Genomic DNA, 25,780 nt, shown 5'->3' with positions numbered 1-25,780 from the left:
ATGAGGAAAATATCAACTTTAACATGGCATAGAGTGTTTCTTGCTGACAACAGAATAATATGACACAACTCCAGACATGGATGTTTGTTGCTACCATGGCTGTTTTACTTACAGGCTCCTCAGTATAATGGTGGCTTTCAGTCTGAAAAGAAAGCACATAGCCGTACTTCTGCTTCATGACCTAATTTAAGTGTTAGTAAACTTCCTCTTCACTTGCTATTATAGCAGAGATAACTGGCTCACAGGAAAATAACTTTCACAAGGCAGTATTATAATGAAACCAGATGTTTTAACTTCCTTTGTTGAGAGGTAGTGAAAATGTTAGTTACACAAAAAAAAAAAATCTGGATTACAAATGCATGTATAAAACTTACCAGCTGTGATTACTGACAGTTACAGGGTATTATTTAATTTGATTCTTAATAAGCATCCTTTACCTTTGCACAGTTGTTTTAGGGATTCTCCAGATGTGGACTCCAGGTGAGGGTTAGAGAAAGAATTTTCTTCTGCAACTTCCACCCTTTTGAGGAAGTGGGTTAAAAAACGTTGAGAAAAGTAGTATTGCTGTAAAAGGCTGAGGAAAAGTTTATTCCATACAGTGAATGAAAGGTACTTCATGAGTGCTGCTGAAATTCAGTTATGTCATATAGTCTCTTAGGAAGACAGGTGAAGTTTAGACTTAAAGCTAAAAGTTAATTAGCTGTAGGCTGTAGTAGTGACCTGTGTGGGAGGAGGCTGTGCACCCCCATATGACACTCACAAACAGCTTCCTCCAAAGGTGGTATAAACATTTTCTAACATGCCAAAAGTTTTAACAGTCAGGGGGCATGTAGTGCATGTTCTCAAACATGTTTGAGAAGGTGACAACTGCTTTGGGCCAGAGATGCTTCTGGGGATATGCTGCTGGAGATGCTGTTGGAGGAATTGTTGGAGAGACACTCCTGGAAAGAGGCCCTTCATGCCAAAGGGGTAGCACTTCTAATGGAACTATGACCTGTGGGTAACACATACTTGTGTGAGAATACCTCAGAGGTGTTGGTGGCCTGTGAATGACCTGTTTTGTAGTAGTGGAAGATCTCTGAGCAACTGCAGCCCATGGGTGACCCACGCTGGAACAAGAACACTAAGCAACAGAGCAGCATGAAAACTTGAAGTAAAAATCAGGAGAGAAAATGAGTACAATGCTAACTACAGCAGAGAAAAACAAACAGACAAAAAGAAAACAAACCCAAACTAAAAATTAGAGCACGTGATCCCAACCTCCTTTGCTGCTTCTCACCTCAGTGGTGGAACTAAGATGGACACAATAAAGTTGAGAGAAGGAAAGGGTAGGATGGGTGTGTGACTGAAGCTGAGCCTGGGCAGAGTGAAGGAAAGCTGTTTACTTCAGTGAGTGTTTGTGTCCTCTTTCTTCTTAACTCCTGAATAGGTGATCAGGGTTTGTGTTAATTGGTAATAAATTCAATTAAGCATAATTAAGTAGAAATTTCCTAAGACAAAAATGGTTTGTCCACAGCAGTCTATTGAACCCATTGCTATCACGTGATTGTGAACGGTTTATCTCATGACCAAAACTGCCATTTGAGCAAGTAGTCCTCACCACGAGATGGATTAATGCCTAAATGTGGCAGAACGTATATTTGTAGACATATGACAGTCATGTAACTGGATGTGTGTGCTGCCGTCCTCATCCAGTCGGTTATACAGTCATTATACAGTTAAAAAAACAAACAAAAAACATTTTTCATAAAATACTGCTTGCCCGGTACAGAAAAGGCTATTGGTCCCAATAAAAGGGAACAAAAAAAGAGCAGTATGGGTCAGTTGAACTGATGTCGCAGATTGTATGCAGTCTGCAGGTTGCAATCATGAAGAGCTGTGACTGTGTGAAATCCTTGAACTATAGTTTCTTCATTGTCCTTCCATAAGCGCAGAATAGTTTTCTGCCATGATTAGAAATGTAAGCATGAACAAGTTTCACAGAGCAGCTGGCTGATACTGAGGTCCTGTTGGGAATTTAATCACAAAGCCCCATTTATTTGAACAAAGGGAAGTGGTGTGTTTAGACTATATAAAGTATTTAGCATACAACAGGTGTGGGTATTGTATGTAAGGCTGTAAAATAAAATTAAATATAACCATGATTCTGTTGTCTTAAAACAGGTTAGCAAGCCATTAAGTTTGAAAATCTGCCAGGAATAAAGTCTAAATACCTCCTACCTTTTTTTTAGTTGCTGTGTCATTCTGTCTTTGTTAATTAAGAACCAAATGGCAGGTAATTTTCATGATGTTACTTGTTCATATCTACATGCAGTGGTCCCCTGAAACTAATTCTTGAAAAAACAAACTGAGCAAACTAAGCTTTTGAACATGCCACTTACACATGAAAAATTGCTTATATTTAATGTTTTTTTTTAATGTAGATTTATTATATTGTAGTGTAAAACATAGCTGATATTGCATACAAACTTCTATAACTTTACCTATATTTTTTTAAAAGTTGGCATTTACTAGCTGACTGCAAAATGAAATGTAGAAATAACAAATTTGATACACAATCAACATGCATAATACCAAAAGTCAGTAATTACAAAAAAAAAAAAGTCTGTTACAAAGAAGTGATTACAAATAGCAAAGCCAGGGGGGAAATAAATCCATGGGTTTATAATGAATTATATTATTTTTCTCTTTAAATGTTGTTTGCAGTCTTTTAACTGTTCTTGTATCACGTCAGGTTTATTAATTCTTGGAAGTTATTGGTAAAAATAATTATTGTAAACTGTAAACACCAAAATAGTCTTGAGGGTACATTGTTGCCACTTTGTGTTCTCCAACATGGTAAGTTAAATATTTGTATAACATTACTTGGATTTATATGGTTATCTATATTATAATATTTTCCTTGGCTTCTAATAAGAAACTTCCAGTGAGAAACAAAACCTTACATATTTAGTAAGTAAAATAGGTGGTAGGTATGGTATCCTGTCATTAAAGAAGGCAGCTGAAACACCCAGTGATCCTGTCATGCCTAAGGATGTGTTTCCAAAGTCAGTTGCCCTCCAGACTTGCCATGGCACTCACATGACTATATGTGGTCACAGCCCAAGACCACAGTCCAGCTGACAGCCATGAAAACATGAGGCCATTCTTTGAAAATACAAGTAAAAGGAAGAAAATCAATTAATTAAGCTCTGTCCTGCAAGAAACAAAAAGCATTTTTTAGTGGTCTGTTCATTTGCTAGATGATAACTGTCCTTTGGATTCATGGCACCTCTTTTTTTTTTCTCTTTTTCTGCAGCTGTTCCACGCACAAGTGATACCCAGTGTAGCTCAGTTCCAGAGCCTAGGTATGGAAGAAGAATTGGCTCTGAGTTTTCAGCAGGTTCTGTTGTTCGATTTGAATGTAGTCCTGGCTATCTGCTACAAGGCTCAAAAGCCATCCGATGTCAGTCTGTACCTAATGCCTTAGCTCAGTGGAATGACACAGTACCAAGCTGTGTAGGTAAGCAGTTGCATTTAAGTCATCTGTCTTGTCACATGTCTCTGAAGCAGAATTCAGAAACTGTTTCAGAAAATAGTATTTAACACATATATTCACTCTTCTTTGATTAATGTCAGTCATGCCCAATTTAAAAGAGTTTTCCATATAAAAAAGTAATTGAGTACCAGGTGGCTGGTAGGCAGTATAGTTTTTTGTATGACTTAGATTATATGAACAAGTCTGATGCACATTTTCTTGAAAGTTCATTATTTTCATGACTCACCTACAACTTGAAATACAGAACAGATTTTAATTCTCAAGAAGTGTCTTTATGTTTTGTTATACATTACTTATTTCTGTCATACATAGAATGACGGTTTCTTTTTCAAGTAGCATACATTGCTAAGTGTAGCTTAGATTCTTCAGTCTGTTGATAGATCTGCAGTGGAATAATATTTAGCATTTCAAGGTTTGTTTTTTTTCGGGTTTTTTTTTTTTTTTTGTAAATGTTGCAGTGTTTTCTTGCCTCCCTCCTTGGATTTAGCCAAAAGTCATAGGACTTTATAATTAGAGCAGTCTAAAAAGAAATGTAGGTGTCTATTTTCTGTGTATTTTTTTTTGTTTAGTTCTGTTTTCTTGGACCTTAAGGAAGCAATTGCATATATAGTAAGAATATTTAATATGCCACACTGCTTTACTAGCTAGATCCAATATTGGAACTTAAGCTGTGGGAAAGATTGCATGATTTTTGTCAGTCATGACTGTCTTTATGTTATGTCTTTACAGTTTTTTGTTACTCTGAGGTAAGACATGATTAGGCTGTGCTGCTAGGCTGCACGCACTTGAAGTTCACTTTTGAATTGTTTGTTCATGAAGGTTATGTTTTAAGCTTTATATCATTAATTTATTTTAGATGACTTTCTAAGTTCAGATCATTGCTTTATGTCTGATTGTTTATGCTAGTAAAATTATTACTCCATTTCTGTTCTCTGAAGTAGTTTAGGTTTTGTAATAATACATGATAATACTTTCTTTCAGTGCCATGCAGTGGGAATTTTACTGAGCGGAGAGGTACTATTCTTTCACCAGGTTACCCTGAACCTTATGGTAACAGCTTGAATTGTGTGTGGAAAATCATAGTGACTGAGGGATCAGGTATTCAGGCAAGTCTCTATTCTGTCAAGCATGGAATATTAAATACTTTGTGGTTCAGTTTGAAAAGTAATTGTTTATTTCTCTACAAGAATCAGAAATCAGTAAGATAATTTTGTGGGGTCCTTGAAATATTTATGCTTTGTTTTTCTCAGTGTTGTTCTTTGGATAGCTTTATTCTATGTTACTTTATATTTACATGGGATTTGGAATGAGAAGTGGTTAACAAGCAGCTTTTTCTTCTAACTGCGTAGAATATTGAAAACAGGTTCTGATCCTTCAGTCTGGTATGCAAATGCCAACCTTTTGTATGTGCTAGGCTATCAGTGAGGCAACTCTCTTGACTATCTGCTCATTTACACTTTGAGTAATTATTTATGGAACATGTTTGAAAAATTCTTTTTACTTACCTAATGCCACGTTTTCTAAAAGACGGTTTAAAAAGTGAACGTTAATGTTTTATTTACATTTCTTCTCTCAGGTGTTTTTGTTTGGATATTTATATCGGGGGGGGGGAGCATGTTCTTTTTTATTATTTTCTAGAACTAGTTGGTTAAAAAGTTGCGTGGTGGTGTTTTGCAGATCCAGGTCATCAGCTTTGCCACTGAACACAATTGGGATTCTCTTGAAATATACGATGGTGGAGATATGACAGCACCGCGTCTTGGGAGCTTTTCAGGTGAGTCTATGCCATGATTTAAGGATACAGTTCTATATATAACTGAGAGAACATAGACAAGGAGTATACTTGTATTGTGTCGTTTGTGGTATCATTATGATATGTTCTCATTGTTGAGGGATTTTCAGGTGCTGTAAATGTGTCAATATTTAAATTTAGAAAGAAATTTTCAGAAGAATGTCTGATACTGAAATATTTAGCTTTGACTACTGGGATAGAGGTGATTTCAAAAAAAATTCTTTCTTTTACCTACCCCTCCCGTAGAAAACATATAGTGATATAAATTGGTAGTGACATTCAAGGATGTCCTGTTATATATCTGACTTAGTTTATCCTTGTTAGCCTCCCTTTTTCAGCAAAGAGATGAAGCATTCAGTATTCATCCAAACTCACCAGACCTCAGAGACCAAAACGAATTACTACAAGTAGGAGATAACAAACCATGTAATTTGTTGTTTCACAAGTATATCAGGGATATATAGTTTCATTCCTCTTTATAAACAGGTTTTTTTGTAGAAAGTACATGTTATATAAAGCAAAGCAAGAGAAAAAGATGCCTCATATAAGATTAAGTTATGAATAATATTCCAGAGTCATGAACTCTGTCATAGTCTGATCTGGTTATGGTATAGCTAAAGTATTTTGTGGCATTTTGCCTCTCTGTTGACTTCATGAATTTTTAAAATACAGATGTATATTTGATTCTGTAAGGAAATGAATGACCAACTGAAAAGAATAATCTGAGATTATTGATTTGGATATTGAACTAAATAATCTGTGTTGTGTGTTGACTCTAGCAAGCAGCTGAGCCCCACCCAGCTGCGTGCTCACTCCCACACAATGGAATGTGGGAGAGAATTGGAAGAGTAAAAGTGAGACATCTTGCGGGTCGAGATGTAATAGGTAAAGCAAAGGCTGTGCACACAAGGAAAGCAAAACAAGGAATTAATTCACCACTTCCCATGGGCAGCCAGGTGTTCAGCTATCTCCAGGATAACGGTTGCTTGGGAAAGAAATACTATTAACTACCAGCATCCCCCCTTTGTCTTTTGTCCCCCAGTTGTTATTGTTGAGCTCAACATCATATGGTATGAAATGACCCTTGGGTCAATTGTGTCAGCCTCCCAGCTTCTTGCTCACCCCTACCCCATTCGCTGTTGGGATGGGGTGAGAAACGGAGAAGTTCTTGAGGCTATGCAAAGCTTTGACTGTTCAGCAATAAGTAGAACATCCCTGTGCTAACAACACTGGTTTGGTCACAGATCCAAAACACAGTCCCATACCAGCTACTATGAAGAAAATTAACTCTATCCCAGCTAGACCCATACAAAAGGCTATATTAAAATGCACCTATAAAAAGGAAACTTCATTATATTTAATGCTAGTAACTATGCTGCATATTGGCAATAAGGAAGAAAGAAAATATTCGATGTAATCAGCTTTTACAAGTGAAATACGTGGCAAATATATTGGACCCATTGGATAAAGAACTGATTAGATGATCCATTTAACAATATTTCATGTAGCAATGCTCAAGACTCAGAACACTTCATTCTATACTAAAAGTGTCATTTTGCTTTATTTTAAAAGCCTTACTGATTTCAAGGGAAACTGAAAAAGACAGGTTTTTATATTAGTATATTTAATGGAAGATAGAGTAGCACAGCTTTACTGTGGATTTACCTGTTTTGTGTAATGAATGTCAGATGTAAAATGAAGAATTATTTTGTGTATAGGAATGGCCTAATGAAGAATATGTAAACATGACATGAAATCTATTGTTCTCAAAACTGAACCAGTAATGTGACATCGAAACTGAATTCCAGGCATAATTTCAGAAGTGGTTTAGAAGGCATCATTTCTCTCTTACTATATCTTACATAATATCATTGTCTTCTGATTCACTTTCTGTGAATTCATGTCTTTTACATATGCATTCAAAATACACAGACATAAAACTAATTACTAATAACTTTAATAAGTTTGTGCCGCTGAACTGTGTCACAAAGTTGATATGGAAAGGTGAATTCACTGGAGTCTGTTTCTTAAGGATGACTTTACAAGGAGGGATAACTACACCATTTCCCTGTGTCAGGGCACAGCTATTTTAGGGGAGAGTGATAGGGGCTTCATAAATAAAGCTAAAAAAAAAAATAAAATCCTGAGACCATGTGTTAACAGACATAAAGATACTTTGTGTTGCTGTCTTCCTGGTGGTGGAATACATGGATTTTTGTACAACCGTTTTAGAAAGAAGCTTCTGTGGATAGAAGTGATGTGTTGAATGCCAAGAGCTATTTCTTCTAAGTGTGCTCTTGTGGCATGCAATGGAAAAGTGAATCAGTTATCTTCCTGTGCCTGATACTGATAAGTGAAGCCACTTGGTGAGCAAACTGATTTTTTTCAAGATACAGTTTTCCAGATGGTGGTAGGCAGTGTCAAGAGACATTCACGGTAACTGGAAATCTATCAATTATTTTTGCTATCAATATTACTGGTTTATCAAAGTAGTGCTGGTGGCTCATGAGGAAATGAAAATAACACTGCCTTTGAAAGACAACTATCAAAATAATTCCTCAGTCTTTCACAACAGTTGCTGTACCATTTACAGAGCGTATATTAGGTATAGCAGAATTTTGATTAATTCAGTTGCCTTATCAAATACTTCAATGAAACTTTTACAATAAGTAGGCATGTTTCCAACTTTACATAATAACATTATACCTGGAATATTTTAATAAAGTGAAGGGCTATTTTCACAGGTCAACATCAACTCTTAATTCTCTCAGTTGAGAAGGTCACAGATTTTACAAACTTTCTGTAGTCATAATTAAAAAAAAAAAGCCATAACTAGAAAACTAGATTTTTTTTTTTTTTTTTCCTGCAGGGCTACTGTACATCATTTTTCATTTGGAAACTTATTTAAGTTCCCTGTTTTTTTTGTAGCCATTCTGCTTCCCAGGAAGAAGTGAATTTATTAAAAAATAGGATGCTAAATAAAAAGAACTATTTCATTAATTGAGAATCAGGTTATATGCACATTAAGTTTACCACATGTCTAGTCTTCCATGCTTATCCTTAACAGCTGAAATCTCATATATTCCTCTTCCTCAATCCAGTATAGGCATCTCCCTTCCAAGAATATTTTCTTTCTCTTCTAAACCCTAAATTCATTATAAGACTACAAAGTTGTAAAGTGAATTTAGAAAGACTTTAGTCTTATAGCTTAGTAATGGTAGTTCTTACATGAAGCCTGTCTACTAAGCCAAAACTGCAAAAAGACTTGTAAAACTTGGATAACTATTTTCTATATCCCATGGTACGTATTGTGTGATGTGAATGCCCTGTACGACTGTCTGTGAGTTTCCATCCTTGGAGCTTCCTTATCAGACAGTAAAATCTTCCTTAAAGGCCAATTGTCATCTTTTAGCTCCTCACTATTTATATCAAGATTTTGCTTAATACAGTTTTAGATTTAAAAGTATTTGCATTTCCTAGTTTAGACTGTAGACTTAGTAGGATAAATCTTTCAAGCATTTCTTTTTATGTCCAAGTTTCAAGCTCATACCTAGGCTGCTCAATAGTTACTGTAGAAACAGCAAATGCCCCACAGGAAATGGGGATATTTCTTATGCAGTCATTGTTGAAGTTCATTAGCTACTCGATACTACTGTCTTTGAGGGTAATCATAGAAAATAATGCAATTTTTTTTGCCTCAGTAGAATTTCCAGCTTTAGACTGTGAGATGTTTTGTTGTAGTTGTATGGCAACAGAAAATGTTGTGTCCAACTTAGCAATTCTAGTGGCAAAGAGGGCATCCAGGGGTAGTGATAAGCTTTTTGTGTAGCACACAATCTTATTATAGTTTTTTATTATAGTGGAGCAGACGCAGATGAAAACTCTGGACTGATCTATACTGCGGGTTTTTACTTGTGAAAAAAGTCAAATACAGTTGAACTTGTTCCATAATCAATCCTGTACTTACCTGTTTATGCATCTTTTTGCTATCCAAGTCAATAAAGTTACATCTGAACATGATGGGATCTTGTTTGATTGTACTTACATAGCCTCTTAGTGTCATGACTGGTAATCAGAATTTTCTTGCATCTTCAGGAGAAAACAAGGCAGAGATTTCCATGCGCATAAAGAGAAGAAAATGAGCCTGTCTGATTCAGTCCTGGTTATGTCTTTTTAGTATAAAACTCTGGTATATCAGTATGCTACAGTTTATTCCATAACTTTTCTTTCTTCAGGTACAACTGTGCCAGCATTGTTAAATAGCACCTCCAATCAACTTTACCTGCATTTTCACTCTGACATTAGTGTGGCAGCAGCTGGTTTTCACCTGGAATACAAAAGTAAGACTGCTTCTCTTTTGAAACTTTCTCAGGTTTTTCCTGCATATGGAAAAGGAAACAGAGACTTTGTGTTTGGTTGTGTTTTGTTTGTTATTCCCTGACTACCAAAGTCTACCAAAGTCTACCAGCATGAACCTGATATAAGTGATTTCCATTAAACTAAAATTTTACATTAAATGACATTCAAAATTGCTGAAAACCAGCATTCCCAATTTAGCAGTATATTACAGATCAACCTGGCAATTCAGAACAACATTTTAAAAATGTGGGGTTTAAAAACAGGATGGAAAGAGTTCAATTTATTTCAACTTAGTTCTGAAATTTAGGTAACAAAAAAAGTGAGAATTAGTTTCACTGCTTGGAAATAGATAAAACCAGAACAGATAACACATTCTTTTCCTATTTTTATGTGCATATATTTATTCCTTGCTGTTATTGCCTTGCCTTCAAATTATTTTACCTCAAAAAAATTGCTGTAATCGAAAAAAAAAACCAAATAAAAAACCCAAAACAAACAAAAAAACCCAAAACAAACAAAAAATCCCACTACCATTATTATCCTAGAGCTACAAGAAGGCACTGCCGTTTTCTTGGTAAATCATTGGTGGTATAAGCAGAATAACCTATGAAGTTTAATGGCAAATTCTGCTATATATCAACTTTTAATATATTTTATATGTTTTGATATGTTTTATGAACAGCTTGGTGCTAAAATACAGTTGTTTGGTGTTATAAACATCAATAGATTACATCACATAATAATTTTAATGCAAACAAGCGTATCTGTGTGCTTTAAATACTATACAATAATAGTAAATTCAGCACATGTGCTTACAAAGAGTTTTTTTTTAACTGGAAGTAGGTATCAGTAAGAATATTGTAGTATTTAAAAAAGTGATTTGATGATGAGTTAGTCTGATGAATGCTTTGATGAAGGTCACAAAGTAAATCCTTCTATTTTTTAATATGAACATACTCTTCTTACAAAGGGCACTTAGTTTTATTGAAAATTTAGATGGCTTTCATATTACATGTATTCCAACATTAATGTCTAAAACTGTTATTGTTGTTATTTGTATTTTTAAGAATTACAAACAAGTAAATAAAAACATGGATGATCCTAATAAGCTCTATTTAGGATGAAGATTAAAAATTGTAAGTAAGATATAAATATATGCAGAATTTTGAAAGACTCAGTTTTCATCTCATAATAAATATTTTATATTAGACATAGTTGACAAGATAGTCTTATGGTTTAGTTTAATTTCCTGTTTATTTCAAGCATATATATGTTGTAGATTTTTTTTAATACAGGCATTTTAACGGTGATGTAGAATGAATATATAACTATTACTTCTGCAGGAATCTTTTTAGAATCTACTATTTTGACAAAGTTCTTTATGTTCGGTTGCTTTTGTTTGGTTGTTGTTTTCTTTTTTTTTTTTTGTCTGGGGAACCCTCCCCCCCAGTGAGTCAGCCCATTTTCCTTTCTCCTGAATCTGCAGTGAAAATGTAATTCCTTATGAAGTGTAAAGAAGTACAGATTCGTTCTAGGGGGTAGCTTTACAATGAACATTTTGAAGTTAAGTTTTTATCTTTTACTGTGTGAGTTTTATTATCCCTTTGACTTCTGAAAAAGAAAACAAAAAAAAGTGTTCTGTTAACAAGTAAAAAGTGTTTGGGAGCATGCAATGTCACTTGGAGTTATGCTTTTCTTTGTCTCCTAATTGCCAGTCCCACAGCGGTGCTCTGTTAAAGCATCTATTGACTTCAGCAGTGCCAGTATTTCAAGGCCAGGTTTCCTTAGAAGTGTAGCTCAGTACAGGTCAAGGTAGCAACACTGAACACTCAGAGCTTAGTTAACTATTTTGTTGATAGTCTGGCAGGAAGGAATAATTTCCTTTATTATCTGTCTCTGTGGTCTCTGCAGGACTAGCAGGAGTACAGTACATCTGTGTGTGTCTCTGAATACAGAAGCTGAGCAAATCCCCACAGCAAGAATTTACTGTTTTATATTGAGCAGTCACCTGTTTAGATCAAGTAAGAAGCAGAGAAGGAAATACTTTTCTGTGTAACAAGATTCAGATATTGCTAGTGTTCAATTATGAATTCTGAAGCCTGTGATCATTTGGTCACCTACTCTTCGAAACAGCATTGGAAAAATAAATTCAGAAGCCAGTCTAATATTTGGAATAAAAATATCCTATTCTTGAGGGGTTGACTTACTAAAGCAAACACAAAAATGTCTGGTAAAAAAGCATTCAACATTAAATTCTACATTAGAACATCAGATACTTTTGATAAAATCAAAGGAAAAGGAGTGCTAGATTCATAGTCTTCCTAAATAAAATGTTTTGCAGCTGTAACATTCAGCTGCAGTAAAAGAGGCTTCAGTTTAACTCATTCAGCTTCTTGCAGAAATTTGAATGTCTAGGTAGTCATAGTGGGGTTCTTCAATATCTACTTTTAAGGCTGTTCTATTTAACAAGACAAACTATGTAGCTGTAGCAGGGTTTGTATCAGAATTCTGGACCCTGAAGTAAGAAAGGGCTTTTTCCCATTCATTAATTCTGCTATTTATTGTAGCACTTTTATTTTATGTGGTCTCAACAGAAGAAAGTTCATTGATGTATGTTAAAAATAGTATTTCAAATGTGAATGACAGATTTCCAGAAAGACTTATATAACATCCATTCATTTAAAGACGCTGAAGCACCTCACCTCCCATATGAAGACAGGCTGAGAAAGTTGGGGCTGTTCAGCCTGGAGAAGAGAAGGTTGCGTGGAGACCTCATAGCAGCCTTCCAGTATCTGAAGGGGGCCTACAGGGATGCTGGAGAGGGACTCTTCATTAGGGACTGTAGTGACAGGACAAAAGGCAATGGGTTCAAACTTAAACAGATTCAGGTCAGAGATAAGGAAGAAATTTTTTACCGTGAGAGTGTTGAGGCACTGAACAGACTGCCCAAGGAAGTTGTGAATGTTCCATCCATGCCAGTGTTCAGGGTCAGGTTGGACAGGAGCTTGAGCAACCTGGTCTAGTTGGAGGTATCCTTGCCCATGGCAGAGGATTTGGAACTAGACAATCTTAAGGTCTTTTCCAACCCTAACTGTTCTATGATTCTATGGTTTCCACATCAGAAAACAAGCTCAGAGGTCCCAGTCAATTAGAGAGGAAGAGAGAGGGGGCAGTACTGTAAGAATAAATAAGAACTAGTTTCAATATCAATTCGTTAAAAAACCCCAACAGTATTATGCCATTTAATATGAGCTGGAAAAACTGTCCCTTAGTTATGTAGAAGAAAAAAAAATAAACAACAGTATAATCATGAAAGCAAGCCAGAATTGTGTATTCATGTATTTTAAAAATCTCCAGCATAACACTGCAGCAGTGTAGATGAAGAAGATTAGGCATTTAATGTTGTTTTAATTATGGATAGATAGAAAATTCAGAGAAGACTCAAAAAAAATATAGCTAGTCCTTAGAGAACTAAAATTGATGGGCACACTTTTTATTTTATTTCCAACTAGGTCATTTTCTTCTTGTTTAAAATTATTTTGCTATAGAAAATTGTTGGGTCTTCTGTGACCCTGATTAAAATTTAATTATGTTTATATTTGAATCTTTCATTTATAGCTATGCTTATTTTAGTATTTGAGTAATGCTTTTATGAATCCAAATGTCCTTCTGTATAGTTCCTGATCTTTTGTGGAAGGGGAATGGCTTTGTTTATGAAGCTGTTTTCTTGAACAATCATTTGTTGTCAATCAAAACTAACAATAAAAATTCACATTTGTTCTGTCTTTTCATCAAATTTCAGGGAAATCCACAGTGATCATGACTTAATTTTATTTTCCAGGATAATAACAAAAACTCCTACATAATTCCCTCATGGTTTACAGCCTTACATTTTTATCTCCTGCTACATGTATGTAGTTCCCAGTTAGCAGTAATTGAAATTATATATATGTATCAAAGGACAGTGGGTTCTTTAATATGGTTTTAGGTATATGTGTTTTGGAAGGAGAAAAATGTATCTGTCTTTGAAATTAATTGAGAAAGCTGTAATACTTTTCATAAGGTGAAAATCCTCTTTTAGCATTTTACATTATATATTTTTTTTTCCTTTCTTTCTTTTTGGGAACCAGGCTTAGTGCTTAGTCCTAGAACATTAAAAAAAAAAAAAAAAAAAAAGTTCAGATTATTTCAGTAAATGAACTTTGGCTTAAATCTTTTGAGGAGGAATAGAAAACATTACATGAACATTACATGAACATGGACATTACACTGTAAGTGTAGTGAAAGTTATTGTGTAGTCATTGCTCCTTGATTAACAAGAATGACAAATTCTTAAAGCTAAAACCACTAAACCCCTTCTGGTGCAAACACCCAGCATGTAAGACAGTGTTACTCCTGGAATAGTGAAGAGATGGCCTTACACTTATTTTAATTATTGTTTCATTTTCTGAAGCTTCTCTATTGCATGTATTCAAGTGCTAAAGGTTCTCAGGAGCTGAAATAAAGGATTCCCTGGTAAGGAGACTAGAGAGCAAGGACTATATTTTGCAGTACTTCTCTATCATAAAGATCTGCAATAAATTCAAATATAAAAATCAGACTAGCAGTGAAGAAGGCATATTCTTTTAGGTAGCATACTGGGTTTTGATAGTTCCAGATTAAGAACTTTCATGCAATTCAGTCTTTAATGTGGCTCTTTAGTCCAGCAGTCTTTTATTTTTCCCTGTGTTAAGACACATATGAATCATAAATATGTAATTTTTAATTTAGCAGGTCCTGATCCTATCAGTATGTCTATATAACTTGGTAGCTGCTGACATGAATCTGACCCCTTTTGCAGTAATTCATCGAGATAAATGCATTTTCTAGGCTGATGCCTGAAGCATGCAGTTTTGGACGGGACAGCTTGGCTTTTGATATACACCACCATCAAAATGGAAGGAACAATTCACTCCAGCTTGATGTTTTTGCTAAGATCAAGATGGTTCAGTTAGCCACATAGGGAGAGGAGGGAACAGTTCAAAAAAAGAAAGCCTGATGACTTTTGGTCAAGCTGTCAAGAAATTCTTGTGTTGTTCAGTTTGCAGCTTTCTGAAATGGACACTAATGGGCATTCACATTGTCAGATATGCCAGCAAGGATTTGCTTTCTGCCAGCAATGGCAGTGATATTTGGACAGAATTTGAGGTAATTGTAGGCATGTATATAATTATGTAAGTGAGGCATATTTGTCTTATGCCACAGCGGAGCCAAGAAAGTATTTAGCAGGCAGTAAGTGAAAGAAGGTCAGGGAGAGGGTTATCATTCTTGACATTGATGCGTTCTTCGTTGTACAGCATAGCAGAAGTTGAGCTCTGAAGAGCATGCACAGAGCAATCCTTGTCCTTTTTTGATTGCTTGGACGTGACATTAAGCATGTTTTCCGTTTATTACTGACTATCCACATACAATCTAGTTTAATGTATTTCAGAGTCTCTGAATATTTAAGTTCTCTAGTTTTCCCCCAGAAAACAGAGTTTGATTGCTTTCTCTCAAGCATTCTTTAGATTTTTTGACCAGTTCTAAACCAAACTAGTTATCGAGCTAAACTAGGCTAGTATTATTAATTATGAGTGTTGAGGATTCAGAATTCTGTTTGACTGTTTCCAACTTTATCTTTGTTTTTCAGGACATAATAATGCTTCTTAATGTCATGTCAGAGAAGTCAATTATGAGTGGTTTTTACATAGTGTTTTGTGATACTCTGATATAATGTCCTATATTATAAATTGCATCATAAGACCAAAGCAGTAGTATATACAAAGTATTTCACAAAGAATAAGCATCTAGCAGAAAGTTTTATGAAGTTATTAGAATTTGTTAAAGATGAAACACATAGTATGATACCATATCTAGCCTATATAATTCTGTATGCTATTTAACTAATGATAGAAAGAGCTGTATTACAAGCACATTATTAATATTGCTATGCAGTCACTGTTATAAAACTTTATCTGTGACTCAGAAAAATTTGCAAAAGTAATTGTTTTGTTCATACTGATCCAAGACTGCAGGCCTGTAACTCTCAACACACAGGGATGCTGAGTTCAACCAAAATACAAATTTCTTGAAGACAGGAAGTGAACCACAGTTTTATTTTCACAGAATTCAGCAAGTACATTGCTATCTGTAAGCAATTTTATCACTGTGTCTTTGTTGAGTGCTTGTTTATTTAGTAACGGTGAGTTTGAAGCATGTCTTTTTTTTTCTGTTAAAGAGAGAAGGGTAAGGAAATGCAGAAATAAGGCTTGATTCATGAATGTGAATAAGGCTTAAGTTGTGTCTGAACACTGGATTCTCAAATTAGTAAACAACAGTCTAGATACTACAGTTTGAATTACTGACATAAAATACTACCCTTCACATAATGCTGGAGCAAACAAGCAGTTTGTGTGGATGCAAATCACAGCTATTTAGTACCTATATTCAGAAAGATTTTCCAGATATGGATACATTTATGGTATTACAGAATACAGAGTAGTCGACCAAAAGGATGACACTAGAAAACTGCAAAACCCCCAAGACTACTGAAGTTAATGATGATATCCTCATGCCTCTTTGGAGCATTACAGTTCCACATAAAAATCACATATTAAGTGCCTAGTGGTCACATGAATTCACCATAAAATAATCAAATAGTTGATAATATTGATAGAACATCAAAAGTTGTAAATTCTGTGGTAGCAGTTGCTGAAAGTCTTTAAAACACATTTAGATATTTTCCTAAATTATACATTCTGAAACACAAAGGATCTACTTCAGGGGGATTCTACAGCTTTCAACTGTTAAATTATTTTTATGTTGTAATTAGAAAATACTTAGTTTAATAATTCTTGTATCTGTAGTTATGAAGACATGATACCTTGATAGCTTTCACTCAACATTAGAATGTCTTGCCATTATTACTGTTCATTCCTGAAAAAAGTGAAATGTGGTGAGACTCAAGAGCACATGAGACAATGTACAGGATTATGGAAGCTATTTCCAGGGAATTAAAAAAATGGGTTGGCAATAACAATTTTAGGTGAAAGTATAAAAGCTATTTAAAACTTCTGTGTGCTTCATTAGAAAAAATGTATTTCCTTCAACTAAGCCTTGACCTGCAAAAAACTGATTGGGAGGGATGAAGTGGGAAACACAAAATTCTTATGTGTGCATTTAAGATTTGTAAGATATTATATTTGGCTGATGAAAAATTTTAGGACATAAAGTTAAAAACCTGTCTGTATCAAACTGTGTAAACAGCATTATCTGAAATAAAATTGTACTTCTGTAGAAAGGCTATGGTCTCAGAATAATATCGGGGATTGTTTCATGATGAGCCATCTGGAACAACAGAGTCCAAAATGTCAGATATGAGAGTAAAGCCAAATACCATGTAATTTCTGTACTAACCACTCTGTCAAGTTCCACTTACTGTCACCAAAGGGGTTAGATTTCATAAGATAACAGTGAGAGTTGTAGCATTTAGTTAGTTGTTTTTTATACAAGTGAACTGAAGGACGCACAACATCACACTCAGGAAAGTATTATTTTTATCTGATTTTTACAGAATTTTGGGCTGGTAAATTCTAAACTCCTCACACATTGTGAAAATAATTTCAATTATGTTCTGGCTTCTGTACATCATATTTTACTAAAATACAGGAGTTACATATTTATGTTTCAGTAGTAACTTTAATTAACAGATGACTTCACAATTAAGATTAAACATTTGAAATTTATTTTTTCCTTTAAGAATTTTAATATTATAAAGGGAATGAGATTCTGTTTTCAAACTGTAAACCAACAAATTCTGCTGTTTGTGAAGAAAATCTTAAAAGCACAGAATTATTTGTTCTAATCCGCAGTGTCTCAAATGTCTTGTTCATTTGGAGCATTTTAGCTCAGCAGATTTGATATTTAAGTTTCAATTGTGCTAACTAAAAAACTCCTTAGGCAAGCAGTCAAGGAAAAAATAGGAAAGTTCTATGGACTCAATGAAAAGCAGAAGCTAATACTTGAAGTTGCCAAATTCACAAAAACACATTTGAAATTTTTCATCCTGGAGAACTGTAAAACTAATCTGTTAGCTGACACCTGGGTTAAAGATATTTAAGAGCAGACTGTTCTGTCATACTATACAATGATTTAGTTTTGTGTTAAGAATACTAAATTTGACATGCCTGAAATTCTTTATAATCAATGGAGTTGTCTAAACTAATACTCTTAGCCTTTAGCTACTGTTCCAAAAGGCTCTGTCACCTAATATCAGTATTTCTGTTCGTCTGTTGTTAAAAAGAGACAATATACATAAAGTGTATAATTGAATCTTTCTCTAGAATTGCCATATTACCATACCAGTTGAAGACAATAAAACGGCATAGTGCATAATAGCAACATGACATAGTAATTGGTACAGTCACAGTATACAGTCTTTGTACTTCAGTCATACCATTTGTATTCTGCAGGGCAGTGCTGAAACATTCTGTTTTAAACAAAATTTCAGTTTTATCCTGAAATACATTTTTAATTAATGTTTTGTTAAAAGAAAAAAGGTTGTGGATATATTTTGTTACAGCAGGAAATATCAGTGAAGAGCTGTTGTCCACTTACCTATTTTTTTGTGTTGACTTTCCTCAGCTGTAGGCCTTGCTGCCTGTCCTGAACCAGTAATTCCTAGCAATGGGATCAAATCAGGAGATAGATATATGGTGAATGATGTTTTGTCATTTCAGTGTGAGCCAGGATATACATTACAGGTATTTCTTTCTTTCTTTCTTTCTTTTTTCTTTGTTTAATACACTGTGGAATACTTGCAACAAAATTACAACAGAGCACCCAAATCCTATTTTAATGAAGAGACTGTAGTGTGTCCATAGAGATGATTTAAGTAGACCCTAAGTAGTCCCACATTATAAAGCTATGAATATGTAGCATATTTGGCCCTCAGTAAACCTCTGCTGGCATATCTTGTCTTAGGCTATCAAGCAGTAAAAAAAACCATCAAAACGGACAACAAAATAGCATGGTTAAAATGTTTTCTCTAGAAAATGGTTGTAGCACTATGCTTATTGAAACTGTGCTGTGATTTCCCCATTTTTGGAAGTGGTTCCTCTAGGTGAAGTTTTAACCACAGTTATGTCATTAAATTTCGTATTCTGCTCAGAAATTGTAGCATTATTTTCAGCAACAATTTTTAATCATGCTAAATCTTCCCTTAAAAATCTTTCAAGGAAAGAAATAATCCAAATTAGTTCACAAACTGGGGATGTTCACTGTTCATGAACTGATTTAGTTTCCAATGGGAGACATGTTATCGAGCTGCTGTTTGTAAATGTCACAGCACTATGTATATTTAAGACTTGAAAACTTTTTTTCTTCCCTTGTTTGTTCCTCTATTTATATATATTCCATCACCAGTGCGATATATTGAAAACACTGGAGTTCAGAATTTTTTGAGTGGTAATAGATTCCACACAAGGCAATGTAAAAACGTACCACTGTATCAGAGAAAGCAAAGCATCACAACCTCTGCTCCAGAGAAGGATAAAGTAGTTTGTCCTTATCTGATGTTTGCCAGTTCAGTGCTCCACCATATATAAGCTTATTATTTGATCTCAGTATTCCTTCCCATTCTCCTAAAATTCAGACAGAATTCAGACTGAACATCTTATCTCTAGGCTGCCTGTGGGAACAGCTGCACTTGAAAAAATCTCTCTAGGTAAACAGCAATGCGCTTACCATTTCAGTCTTATACTACAGCTACAGGGTCAAGTCTTCTACCTAATCCATGCTCTTTACTTTAATAACATGAATGTTAACAGCCTCTATCAGAAGCATCCCAGATCCATAGCAAAAAGGATTCCATCATACAACTATCCTAATTGGAAAAAGATTCAGTAGTCATGTACAGTAAAGCCTACTCTACCCATCCTCAGCACTTGCTGGTCATTTAATGGTTTGAGGATTGCTTACAAGCCAGCTGATGGTTCATAGGTAAACTACTTAAATTTTTCTGTTTCCAGCAAAGGAAAATCTAATGTTATTCTGAAAATATCTACTGGTTTAAAACCTCTTTATTTAGGACTTTATTAACTTCATCTTTGCCATTCCATTTCTCCCTTATAGTGTCTTTTGTAAGTAGCAGTCATATCAGTAAGAAAATGATATATTTTATATCATATTCTTATTTCACAGTCCCTTTGAAAGGTCTGTCATCAAACCTTGAATCCCAAATAGATGCTGACTTTATTTAAAGACTGCTAATGAACAATTAATCTTTTTCTATTTCAAAGTAACATTAAATTAAGTATATGATGAAATGCCATATTCTACAGATACCTCTATGTTTCCATCCCCAAGGCAAAGTTATGTGAACTGAAATTTGATCTTCAGTGGTATTAATTTGTTAGAATGGAGTGCTGGCATGCTTTTGGCCTAGGTGAAGCATCACAGTTTAGTAATAATCACAAGCTAGAGAGTGTTCCTGATAGGCACTTTGTTTTGTAGTGAATTCAGAAGAAAAAAGCTTTGACTTAATGTTCTGAATCTATTTTGATTTAGAAAAAAAAGTCGGAAATGTGAGTTCATAAATACAGTATTAGCGTAAAATAATTGTGTGTTTGTGAGGAATATATCTGCATATAACCTATATTAATTCTTAACTCCTATACACCATGCATATCACTGTCGCAAACCACGTGACATCTTTTATCTGTATGGAGGTCTTTTGTCCTTGAATATGACTAACTGCACTTTCCTTTTTATATTAAAGGGATTCTATAATGAAATAATTTCTTAGAATTTCATAGTATATTGTTTCTTAACTGTATTTCTGACCTCTGTTTCTACACATCTACAAATTTAATATTAACCATGTTAATTTGACTTTAAAACCCCTAGTTTCATGATCTTGTCTAAAGTGTAAAACAAAAAACCTTAAATATCCAAATCTAATAGTTTGAATATTTTCAAAATATTAATGAGGATTTCTATGCTGTATGAACTCTGCTGTAAGAAAGTGCATACACATGTATGTATAGTGTATTGCTCAGACAAGTAAAATGGCTCAAAATTAAAAAGAAATAATGAAAATGAGTTCTGTGAGGCACAGTATGTTTGCTTTTCAACAACTATAGATCAGCATAACTTTTTCAGTCTAGCTGTGAATTTACCCTCAGTCTTTAGAGAACATATTCACAGCTAGCAATAACAATCAGGTGTGGATTAGTTTATAATTGAGACTTACCAGAAAAGTCACAGAGCTCAAACTACTACCTGGAGATGCATAAGAAAGGTAATTGCTAGCTGTAGGATTAAGTGTCTCCCCTCAGGAGGGGACTTTAAAAGACTGAAATCAGAGTGTGCTCTTGTTGGGAAGAGGCTTGAAGCCAGAGGAATAATTTCATTTTATTTTTCAAAAGATTTTTATAGGCCATTTTACTTTTTCCCCTAACTGTGGTAGTTAAATTATGGCTTCCCCCCAACTCACATCAGAACATGCAATCATAGAAGACTAAGAAAAGAGAATAAAATAAATCAAGGAATATTGCTTTAAGTAAATTATTCAAAATCTCATCTGTTTTGCAAGTAACTAAGATGACACAGTAAGTGCCTGCACATTTTTCCATTAAAAGAAAAAGGCTTTTTTTTTAAGAAGTCTTCTATTGAGTTGTTATAAATTTGCAGTATTTTAATAAGAAGAAAGACTAATTTATTTTTTCTTAATTTTAATGAAAGCTGATTTTTTTTTTCCCTTCCAAGCCATTTTTGGAAATGTTTCAGTTAGTCTTTCAGAAGCTGATTGTCTAAATATGCTTAACTACATGATTAAGTTAAGTAGCTTATTCCATACAACTCCATACAATTCCCTATGAGCTTTATTCAAGGTTGCATGTGTAGTTTCTTATTTGTAAACATACCAAATGATGTGGAAATCATTTAATTAAATGGATTTTCCTTTGCTGCCTTTTACTTCTTTTATTATTTTTTTTAATTAGAATTTGATTGCTATGGAGAAGTAATATTTAAATAATTCTTCATATTATATTAATAAAATGTACTACCATACCAAATATTAGATTCTTAATGCACTTGATAAAAATGAAGGAGATGGTAAATGACATACCCAGGTTTGTATATCCAAATGGGGTTTTTTTAAGCCTTAAAATAATCTTCTGTTAACTTTTGTCATTTTATTTTACCACTTCATCATAGCAGCCTTCCAGTATCTGAAGGGGGCCTACAGGGATGCTGGTGAGGGACTGTAGTGATAGGACAAGGGGTAACGGGTTGAAACTTAAACAGCGGAGGTTTAGACTGGATATAAGGAAGAAATTCTTTACTGCTAGGGTGGTGAGGTACTAGAATGGGTTGCCCAAGGAAGTTGTGAATGCTCCATCCCTGTCAGTGTTCAAGACCAGGTTGGATGAAGCCTTAGGTGATATGGTTTCGTGTGAGGTGTCCCTGCCCATGGCAGGAGGGTTGGAACTAGATGATCTTGAGGTCCTTTCTAATCCTAACTATTCTATGATTCTCTGATTCTATGAAACAGAAACTAAACCTTGCCCTCAGTCCCATGTCTCAATCTTTGTACTGGGCTCTTTCACTCCTGACAGTTTATTCAGTTTCACCATTCCATTCAGCATAACCTGAGCTCCTCAGAGGACAGAATTGATTAAGAAAAAAAAAGACTTGTTTGTGCTAATGTCATCAGTTTAAACTGTATCAGTGTGTCATGGTTTGAGCATGTTTTGAGGGTGTTTTTGTTCAAGGTTTTTTTTCCAGCCAGGTGGAGGAGGGGAGTCCAGGAGGAAGGAGAGACAGGACACCTGACCTCAAAACATGCTCAGACCATGATACAGTGCAAGGAAAGCTGAGAGCATTTTGCAGTTGGTCCTGGGCAGCCACCCTAAAGTATGTGAGAATAGACTTTGCAGGTTACAGATGTCATTTTTCTCATTCTTGTGATGTTTCTTAAAAATAGACAGAGTAAATTAAACACGACAACTTAATAAAGAAGTATGTGTACTTTTATAGCTGTCTGACTAGATGCTGCATGTATGCAGTGAGTCATGTTGTGAGGCCATGTGAGAATTCAAGACCTGCTGGTAACCATGGATGACTGTCTTGGTATGATCCACATCCATACCATCTGTAGCAAGCAGATGTGCAAAAAAAAATCCTCTATTTGTGTGTACTTCTCACTCAGAGTAATAGCTGATTCACTCCAGATTGCAGCCTGAAAATGAGCTAGTGTGAGAACCCTGGAATTGAAATAGAGAGCTTGTAGTCCATATTGAATGACCATATTATGAACGCACATAGTCAGCTGCTTCTGTCTTGTAACAAGACTTAAATTTAGTAAAAAACTTCAAGAGGTTTTCAAGTTATCAAAGGAAGAGTGGTTTAAAACATTTGTCCAGTAGAAAAATAAGTATTTGAAAATAGAGTTTAACAAATTCAAAAAAGAAATTATAATGCACTTGGTTGATAAAAAAAACCACAGAGATAAGACAATCCAGGAGGTCCTCTGTAGCTCTGCTTACATGAAAATTCTCATAATGAGTATCTGTAATCTAATATTTTGCCTTATCCGAACAGGGTCGTTCTCATATTTCTTGTATGCCAGGAACAGTTCGACGCTGGAACTATCCATCTCCTCTCTGCATTGGTATGGATACTTACTATTTTCAGTGTGTTCTGACCATCACTCAGAAGAAACTCCTGTTTTTTTCAGGCCTATTGTTGCTTCACTTAATTCTGTTTAATTCAAAACTTCTTTGAGTTTCCATTTCCATCTGTGAAATACAGATTTTTTTTTTTCTTTATATATAGTATATGCTATTTAAAAAAACCACTATCAGTGGAGAAAGGAGGAAACCAGGATATTTACCATTATTTAGCTTGTCTTGAATACTCTGCTTTGATTCAGGCTGAATCTTCTTCAGAACGGAGAGGAAGTTAACACATTCCTTTTGTAACATGTTCAGCTTAGAGAAACTTCTCAAGAACAAGCCAGGTCATGCACGGAGCCTAGGAAACTTCTCAAAGAAGCAGGCAGTCTGTCTGCAGTAGAGGGGAGCTCTGAAGCCAAACCTTCAGGGGTTATGGAATGAAAGAGCTAAAGGGAACAAGAAAACGCTGTCTCTTTTCATCTCGGAAAGCTGTTAAATGATGCTAAGCAAAAAAGCAAAGCTATAAAATATTTCCTTTTTGAGCATACCAAGACCTTACTCAGCAGATGTGAGTTTTCCCTATGTAGAAAATAATCTTGCTCTGTTGCACTGTTTCTTGGTTAAACAAAGTTTAAGAGAGTTAAGTTTCTGGTGTCTTTTGCATGCACATTTCAAGAAAAAGCAGGAATGGAGTGGAAAGAAGCACAGATCCATAGTAAGATTTTATCACTTCAGCTTTGAAATACATTCTTCAGTGAATGCTTTTAACTTCAGTATTCAATCAGCAAAAGCTGTGCCTTTTAGCTCGTATCTAAGAGGAGTTGAAAAGATTGGGATGATAACTAAGCAATTCAATGTGAAATGGTTTTAAAGGTTCCTTGTGAATTTGGGCCTATATATTACATTGTTTTGTCAACTTGTACAGAAGCAGTCACTTCTGATTAATATGAAAGCGGTGCATTTCCTTCAAATCAGTTTTAAAATTTATTCAGGAAGGTGTATTTTGGGATTTGGTTGGCATGGGGCTTGGCCTAATCATATGTATTAACTTGTATATTAAGTATAGTTCAAAAACTGTATGTTCAAAAACTATGCTTTGGGGGTTTTTGTGTTGGTTTCTTTGTTTTGTTTGCTTTTTTTTTTGGGGGGGGGGGAGGGGATTGTTTGGTTTTGTTTTTTTTTTTTTTCTGGGGTTCTTTTTTGATTTTTTTTTTCCTCTTTAGCTCATGAAATGTTATCCTGCAAGCTAAAATAACCCCAAGAAAAGAAAAGAAACAAGCCCTTAAAATATGATTCCTCCCTTCCCCCCCAACCTTTAAAATGTTGATTTTTCTAGAAGGGCAAACCAAAGTCTGTTGTTTTAACTAAATAATATATTTAGCATTGGAGGGACGTAGAGATATTTGAGAAGTTCAAGACTGATGTCTAAGCTTTTTAGCACAGTTCTTCCTTTTTTGATTCTATTTCTTGTGTTGTCTAACCAGAAGGTTATTTTAATTTTTTTCAGTACAATTAGCATAATGCAAAGTGTCAAAGTATCACAGGTCATGCATCCCTTTAATACCTGACATGAAAAGTCATGGGCTTTAACGTAATGATTCCTCAAATAATAAATATAAATTACAAGTTTTTGATTTGATTTATTGAAGTTGCTCTTCATCCATATTGTTGTCCTAGTGAGAGTGTAAACTCAGCCACTTCTTTACAAGTTGCTTCATTTACTTATAGTTTAGCTTTATTCCATCCTAAATGGTGCAAATGGTGCCTTTTCAATCTTCAAACACATGAACTGGCTGAAGAAAAGCATACAGATAGTACGCAAATTCTTTTTTTTTTCTTCTCCATGAGTAATGTCTTGACTATGATAAATTCACTGTTTAGGGAGCATGGGGGTAAAATAGAAAATCATTTTTTCAATTCATTATATATTAAGAAATTATTGAAAGATACAGTGACTTTCTTTTTATTTTTAATAGCTAAATGTGGTGGAACACTTACAAGCATGGGTGGTGTGATCCTGAGCCCTGGCTTTCCTGGAAATTACCCCAGTAACTTAGATTGTACGTGGAAAATTTTATTGCCTATTGGATATGGTAAGTAATCTTTCATTTAAGGAACAATTATTTATAATCACCAAATTTAACTGTATATAAGAATATTCTAAATTCCCCTACGAAATAGATTTTATCCAGTGAATTAATTTAAAAATGGTTGCCAATTTAAAAATACACCTTTGTAAAAGCAACCTGTTGTTTGTAAAACTCAGCCAGTTTCAGAAACTGATTTCAGAGCAAATGAAATTTGCTGCTTAAAGATGCCAGACGAAGGAGATAATGTAAGTTCTAAATTAATGATTGGTCTTCTGTTTAATGTCCTTTCATTGTTCCCCAAGCG

General features: G+C 34.7%; 1 protein-coding gene across 1 annotated transcript in view; it reads left to right on the top strand.

Moving 5' to 3' along the window:
- Nucleotides 1-25,780, top strand: part of CSMD1 (CUB and Sushi multiple domains 1) — a 1,105,213-nt gene that overhangs the window by 946,246 nt on the left and 133,187 nt on the right. The window contains exons 34-40 of the mRNA XM_013130058.2: nucleotides 3,299-3,502; nucleotides 4,520-4,644; nucleotides 5,216-5,312; nucleotides 9,566-9,670; nucleotides 18,351-18,469; nucleotides 23,313-23,382; nucleotides 25,363-25,479. Of these exons, the coding sequence (XP_012985512.2) occupies nucleotides 3,299-3,502; nucleotides 4,520-4,644; nucleotides 5,216-5,312; nucleotides 9,566-9,670; nucleotides 18,351-18,469; nucleotides 23,313-23,382; nucleotides 25,363-25,479 (837 nt within the window). The remainder of the gene's footprint in view (nucleotides 1-3,298; nucleotides 3,503-4,519; nucleotides 4,645-5,215; nucleotides 5,313-9,565; nucleotides 9,671-18,350; nucleotides 18,470-23,312; nucleotides 23,383-25,362; nucleotides 25,480-25,780) is intronic.

This window comes from Melopsittacus undulatus, chromosome 3 (genome assembly GCF_012275295.1).
Source record: "Melopsittacus undulatus isolate bMelUnd1 chromosome 3, bMelUnd1.mat.Z, whole genome shotgun sequence".
Taxonomy (NCBI): Eukaryota; Metazoa; Chordata; class Aves; order Psittaciformes; family Psittaculidae; genus Melopsittacus; species Melopsittacus undulatus.
The sequence above is the reverse complement of the archived record's forward strand: the minus strand, read 5'-3'. Positions and strand labels throughout refer to the sequence as shown.